The sequence below is a fragment of the Haematobia irritans genome, chromosome 5 (assembly GCF_050003625.1).
Source record: "Haematobia irritans isolate KBUSLIRL chromosome 5, ASM5000362v1, whole genome shotgun sequence".
NCBI lineage: Eukaryota > Metazoa > Arthropoda > Insecta > Diptera > Muscidae > Haematobia > Haematobia irritans.
The window spans coordinates 10,949,911-10,957,636 of record NC_134401.1 but is presented as its reverse complement, the minus strand read 5'-3'; the positions used below and the strand labels follow the sequence as shown (position 1 = coordinate 10,957,636).

General features: G+C 27.4%; 1 protein-coding gene across 1 annotated transcript in view; it reads left to right on the top strand.

The window, feature by feature from the left end:
• The first annotated feature begins 5,461 nt into the window (after positions 1–5,461).
• hebe overlaps positions 5,462–7,726 on the top strand; it is a 50,841-nt gene continuing 48,576 nt past the window's right edge. Inside the window, exon 1 of the mRNA XM_075309473.1 lies at positions 5,462–5,648. Coding sequence (XP_075165588.1) covers position 5,648 — 1 coding nt within the window. The 5' untranslated portion in view covers positions 5,462–5,647. The remainder of the gene's footprint in view (positions 5,649–7,726) is intronic.

Below are 7,726 nucleotides of genomic sequence, written 5' to 3'. Positions count from 1 at the left end.
AAAGTTGGAAAGGTATCTTAAATCTCTTACAAAAAAGACAGATTTAATACCCATGAACCAATGAACCAATTTTGGCACGGAAATTAGAGGTCCAATTTTCAACCGGTTGGGATAAAATATGCTCCTCCAGGCCCTTTTGCAATACCATACGACATCAATAAGAGCTACTTGCGCCAAGATTCAAGTCGATAGATTGTTTCGTTGGGGGAAAATCGTATTTTGCAAATTTATTTCTATAGAAAATGTTGTCAAAATTTTATTTCCGTTAGAATTTTTTTTTCAATATTTTATTTTTATAGAAAATTTTGTCAAAATTTTATTTCCATTAGAATTTTTTTTCAAAATGTTATTTCTATAGAAAATTTTATTTCCGTTAGAATTTTTTTTTTCAAAATTTTATTTCTATCGAAAATTTTCGCAAAATTTTATTTCTAGAGAAAATTTTATCAAAATTTTATTTCTATAGAAAATGTTGTTAAAATTTTATTTCAATAGAAAATTTTGTCAAAATTTTATTTCTGTAGAAAATTTTGTAAAATTTTTTTCTTCTTTAGAATATTTTGTCAAAATATTATTTCTATAGAAAATTTTGTCAAATTTTATTTCTATAGAAAATTTTTTCAAAATTTTATTTCTATAGAAAATTTTTTCAAAATTTTATTTCTATAGAAAATTTTGTCAAAATTTTATTTCCGTCAGAATTTTTTTCAAAATTTTATTTCTATAGAAAATTTTGTCAAAATTTTATTTCAATAGAAAATTTTGTCAAAATTTTATTTCCGTTAGAATTTTTTTCCAAAATTTTTTTTCTATAAAAAATTTTGTAAAAATTTTATTTCTATAGAAAATTTTAGCAAAATTTTATTTCTATAGAAAATTTTAGCAAAATTTTTTTTCTATAGAAAATTTTATCAAAATTTTATTTCCATAGAAAATTTTGTCAAAATTGTATTTCAATAGAAAATTTTGTCAAAATTTTATTTCCGTTAGAATTTTTTCCAAAATTTTATTTCTATAGAAAATTTTAGCAATATTTTATTTCTATAGAAAATTTTGTAAATTTTTTTTTCTATAGAAAATTTTGTGAAAAAATTATTTCTGTAGAATATTTTGTCAAAATTTTATTTCTATAGAAAATTTTGTGAAAAATGTTATTTCTATAGAATATTATGTCAAAATTGTATCTCTATAGAAAATTTTTGTCCAAATTTTATTTCTATAGGACATTTTGTCAAAATTTTATTTCTATAGAAAATTTTGTCAAAATTTTATTTCTATAGAAAATTTTGTCAAAAATTTATTTCTATAGAAAATGTTGTCAAAATTTTATTTCTATAGAAAATTTTGTCAAAATTTTTCTTCTATAGAAAATTTTGTCAAAATTTTATTTCTCTAGAAAATTTTGTCAAAATTTTATTTCCGTAAGAATTTCTTTTTAAAATTTTATTTCTATAGATATTTTTTGTCAAAATTTTTTTTATACAAATAATTTTTGTCAAAATTTTATTTCTATAGAAAATTTTGTAAAAATTTTATTTCTATAGAAAATTTTATAAAAATTTTATTTCTATAGAAAATTTTGTCAACATAATATTTCCATAGAAAATTTTGTCAAAACTTTATTTCCATAAAAAACAAATTTTCAAAATTGTATTTCTATAAAAATTTTTGTTAAAATTTTATTTCTATAGAAAATTTTGTCATAATTTTATTTCAATAGAACATTTTGTCAAAATTTTATTTCCATTAGAATTTTTTTCAAAATTTTATTTCCATTAGAATTTTTTTCAAAATTTTATTTCTATAGAAAATTTTATCAAAATTTTATTTCTATAGAAGATTTTGTAAAATTTTTTCTTCTATAGAAAATTTTGTCAAAATATTATTTCTATAGAAAATTTTGTCAAAATTTTATTTCCGTTAGAATTTTTTTTCAAAATTTTATTTCTATAGAAAATTTTATCAAAATTTTATTTCCGTTAGAATTTTTTTTCAAAATTTCATTTCTATAGAAAATTTTGTCAAAATTTTATCTCTATAGAAAATTTTGTCAAAATTTTATCTCTATAGAAAATTTTGTCAAAATATTATTTCTATAGAAAATTTTGTCAAAATTTTATTTCCGTTAGATTTTTTTTCAAAATTTTATTTCTATAGAAAATTTTATCAAAATTTTATTTCCGTTAGAAATTTTTGTCAAAATTTTATTTCTATAGAACATTTTGTCAAAATTTTATCTCTATAGAAAATTTTGTCAAAATTTTATTTCTATAGAAACATTTATCAAAATTTTATTTCTATAGAAAATTTTGTCAAAATTTTATTTCTATAGAAAAATTTTATTAAAAAAAAATGAATTAAAATAACTTCCTGTGTTTTTAAGAGAATGAACATCTGTGGGAGGACACTTTTCCAGCAAAAAATGGAGCACTATTTCAGCAGGATTGTAATGGAGAGAGGCAGTATCAACTGCTCACAAAACAACCGAATCAACTCTGGTTTTTGTGGGCGATGTCGCGATTTATGTTAGAGCAGCTTCTATATAGCGCTGATATAATTGCTAATTTTAATAGCAATATTGCTCAGAAGTGATATAATGTTGCCGTGAATGAAAACAGCAATACCTTCCATGCAACTATACTGCATGAATTGATTGCAATAATGTAAACGAATGATCATATACTTGTTTGATTACTCGTTTACGTTATTGCCACCGATTCATGCAGAGTGGATGCACTGCCTACTTCATCGCATACCAAAAAGCGCAACTACACTCTTACTTCTGAAGTATTTTTGCTGGGTTGGAAGTGCGTTCAAAGTTGTGTCTTTAGAACAACTTTCAACTTTTTTCACTGGGGTGTGAATGGCTTAAATAGCAATTTTGTTATTATTATTATTATTATTATTTTAGCGGACAATCATTGCTATTGTTTTTATATGACAGATTGTTTTCCATGAGTGTAGTTGGCCAGCAGTTTTCATCCGCGTCAAACTTATCATACCCTGGCATGTTACCTATTTTTATACCCACCACCATAGGTTGGGGGGTATATTAACTTTGTCATTCCGTTTGTAACACATCGAAATATTGCTCTAAGACCCCATAAAGTATATATATTCTGGGTCGTGGTGAAATTCTGAGTCGATCTGAGCATGTCCGTCCGTCCGTCTGTTGAAATCACGCTAACTTCCGAACGAAACAAGCTATCGACTTGAAACTTGGCACAAGTAGTTGTTATTGATGTAGGTCGGATGGTATTGCAAATGGGCCATATCGGTCCACTTTTACGTATAGCCCCCATATAAACGGACCCCAAAATTTGGCTTGCGAGGCCTCTAAGAGAAGCAAATTTCATCCGATCCGGCTGAAATTTGGCACATGGTGTTAGTATATGGTCTCTAACAACCATGCAAAAATTGGTCCACATCGGTCCATAATTATGTATAGCCCCCATATAAACCGATCCCCCGATTTGGCTTGCGAGGCCTCTAAGAGAAGCAAATTTCATCCGATCCGGCTGAAATTTGGTACATGGTGTTAGTATATGGTCTCTAACAACCATGCAAAAATTGGTCGACATCGGTCCATAATTATATGTAGCCCCCATATAAACCGATCCCCCGATTTGGCTTGCGAGGCCGCTAAGAGAAGCAATTTTCATCCGATCCGGCTGAAATTTTGTACGTTATGTTAGTATATGGTCTATAACAACCATGCAAAAATTGGTCCACATCTGTTCATAATTATATATAACCCCCATATAAACCGATCACCAGATTTGACCTCCGGAACCTATTGGAAGACCAAAATTCATCTGATTCAGTTGAAATTTGGTATGTGGTGTTAATATATGGCCTCAAACTCCCATGCAAAAATTGGTCGATATCGGTCCATAATTATATATAGGCCCCATATAAACCGCTCCCCAGATTTGACCTCCAGAGCCCCTTGGATAAGCAAAATTCTTGCCATTCGGTTGAAATTTGGTACGTGATGTTAGTATATGGTATCCAACAACCATGCAGGAATTGGTTCCTATCAGTCCATAATTATATATAACTCCCATATAAACCGATCCCCAGATTTGACCTCCGGTGCCTTTTGGAGAAGCAAAATTCATCCGATCAGCTTGAAATTTGGTACGTGGTGGTAGTATATGATATTTAACAACCATGCCAAAAGTGGTCCATATCAGTCCATAATTGTACATAGCCCCATATAAACCGATCGCGAGATTTGGTTTTGGAACCTCTTGGAGGAGCAAATTTCATCCGAGTGAGTTGAAATTTGGTACATTGTTCTAGTATATGGTCGTTAACAACCATGCCTAACTAGGTCCATATCGGTCTATAGTTATATATGGCACTCAGATAAATCGATCCCCAATCACACAAAAATTGGTCCATATCAAGTTCATAATTGTATATAGGCCCCATATAAGCGACCCCCATATTTAAATTCTTGCTCTCTACGTACAAAAAGTCCATATCGATTCGTTATTATTTGTAGACTTAACTATACATAACTTTTTTGTCTAATATATACCATGTATGGACTAAATCACAGTCTTTCGTAGAAGTTTCTACGCAATCCATGGTGGTGGGTACATAAGATTCGGCCTGGCCGAACTTGCGGCCGTATGTACTTGGTTTTAAATTTATTTTATTATAGCAAACAATGGATCCTATAATTAAATATATAAATTATTTTGATTTATTTTGTATTGATTTATTTTGTTTTATTTTATTTTATTTTATTTTATTTTATTTTCTATTATTTTCAATTATTTTTTTCGGTTCCTAATAAAAATTTTTTTGAGTGTAATATTTTAATTAAAACATAACCATAATTTTATAGAATAATTTGCGGTTTAGTTGATATACCGGCATTTTTATGACTCATTTAATATTTTTTTTTATAATTTACAATCTTGTGCTTTTTTTCGATTGCTCTGGAAAGGTGCACGGTAAAAACAAAATTAGAGAGGCAAAAAAAAAAAACAAACACAAACTTATTCATCTCAACAGAAATATTATGACAGCAATTTCTAAGATAATCAACAATGACAATGATTGTCCCGAACAAACAATGTCAAATTCAAATCGTTTAATTCCCCTATTTCTCACACCTTCTTGGGTTTGATTTAGAGACTGGAGACCATTTGTCTTGCATGTTAGAATTGAATGAATGTGACGGTCTACATTGGTGATATTATCGCCACAAAACTTGGCGATAATGAAAACAAAAGCTCAGCATGAAGCTGGGCTTTGTCTAAAGCTTTAGTGTGTTCTCCCCTCCTCCCTACCTCCAGATTGTTTATTACATGTATGGGGCTTGGGGGGTGAGGCTTTGGTTACAGCCCTACTACCTACTGATCTACCTGCATGTGTATTTCAATACTGTTTAAGTTTAAGTTGTGAGTTTTTACGGTTCAATATTTTCTGAATTGAGTTTGATTTGAAACGTTGAAGTGTTAAAACGTTGGTTTTTAACTCAAGCGGTTAAGTGCGCATGCGTGTAAACTTTGTAACGACAACGACAAATTCAGTTGAACATACGCGAGATATTGTCTTTGCTTATTATTAGCGAATCGTAGTGAAACGAGAGCCAGGAAGGCATTGTTTTGAAATCAATTTGAAAAAAAAAAGTTAGTGTATGAAAAGAATACATTGTGTACATTGTTTCTCCCACATTTGTATAAATATTTTATGTAAATAATAAAAAGATTTTTTTTTACAAAGACAAAAGATATGAAAATGGTTACAAAAAAAAAACTTTAATGAAAACATTAAAAAATCTAAACTAACAGACTCAATAATAAAAGCAAAAAAAAAAATGAAAAATAAAAAATAAAAATTAAAAAGAAAAAAAATATCTAAGCAATTAATATTTATTCGTATAAATTCTGGGTCATATATAAGTAAGAATTATTTTCAAAAGAAGAAAAAAAAAAAGAAAATAATAATAAACAAAAAAAATCGAGGCACAAAAAAATTTAAACAAAAAAAGAAAAAAAAATACAATTATTTCTAAACAAAAGACATTTATTCATATAAATTGTACATATGACATAACATCATATTGAAGACATTTGTTTTTATGTTTTTTTTTTTTTTGCTTCCAAAAATTTAATATGCCCATTTTTGTGGCGTCTGTTGATTTTTTTAATTAGCAACCAACAAAATTGACCAGCTATATCCATAACCCAAAGCATACATTTCTATGCGGTTTATATATATGTCATAAATATTATTAAAAAATTATGTATATGCGACAAATGACCATCCAGCAAATTAACAATAAATGAATACTGTTCATTTCATTGGGAGTTTTTTTTTTATTCGAGGAAAAAAGAAAGTTGCCATTTGTTTGAGTATTGAAAACATTTTAATGGGGTGATTGTTAAAAACCTTCAAACTAGGTTTGAATTAAAACGGAAAGTTAAATAAATTAACATTTGAATTAAAAATATTGTGAGAGTGAAGATAGATAGGATAGATTTACTTTTGAACTTAGATTGATGTCTAACAATCCCATCAAAAATCTCTCACAGATTTGGTATGACGAATAGGAATTTCCCATACGTTATTGCAAAAACTAAACGTTTATAAAACAATGAAGTTTAAATGGTAGATTGCCTAGTAAAGTTATTTTATATTTTAATTAGAAGGGTACACTGAACAAATTACGATGTTTCTAGAGAAATAAAACTATTAATGGAAATTTTAAAATTTTTCCCACGAACTCCGCACTGATTTTAAACAGAATATCAACATAGTTTTAAGTACAGATGTCCTTAAAACAAATACACAATTGTAGCTTTTCTATGCATTAAAGGTAGGGACACAAAAAGTTAACTTTTTTGTCAAAAAAAAAATACGAAAAGTCAAGGTTGAGGACTTTTTGAAATCTTACAAATCGAAAATTCCCCAAAAAGTTTGTATCTCTATAGTCAAATGTTTAATAAACGAAAATGTCGAAAATAGTATTTAGTAAATATTTTTAAGAGCCAAAATTTCGAATTTTGGAAAAAAAGTCATCTTATTCCTTTTTATAAAAATTCGCCTTTGGCAGCGGAGATAGCAAGGCTAGAAGCTACCTTATATAGGGGGACTAGAATTTGTTACTATGTCCACACTTAAAACAAAAATTTAGCTTGGATCCAAGGATTTTGAAGATACAGCATCTTAAAAAAATTAGGATTCAGACTTCAGTTAGCGAAATTATATTTTTTTTTCAGTCAAAGTTTTAAAGTCATTTAAAAAATCTAAATTGCGAAAAATACTTCAAAGTAAGAAATGTTTTCTTTAGTAAAAAATTAAACCACAAATACAAAAGCCTCAAAATAAGTTTTAGCCTATATTTGAAGCTTAGCATCTTTAAACCTAACATCAATACCTCAGTTAATTTAATAATCATTTCATTGAAACAAATTTTGTTTCATTACTTTTAGAAAAAATTAAAGGAAAACAATTTAAAGCAAAGATTTGAACTTTCTTTTAATACAAATTCCTTCATTATTAAAATAAAAATAATTAGAAAAAGTTGCAAATTTCGAAAATTCGTGTCCTAATTTAGGTGGCATTATTTTTTATATTATGTCAATTTGTTAAATTTTAGGAAACTATACTCATACATATTACGGACAAATTTCTTAAAAATAAAGAAATTTTAATTAAATGAAAGTTAAAATGTGTTTATTTTAAATAAATTTGCACCTGATAT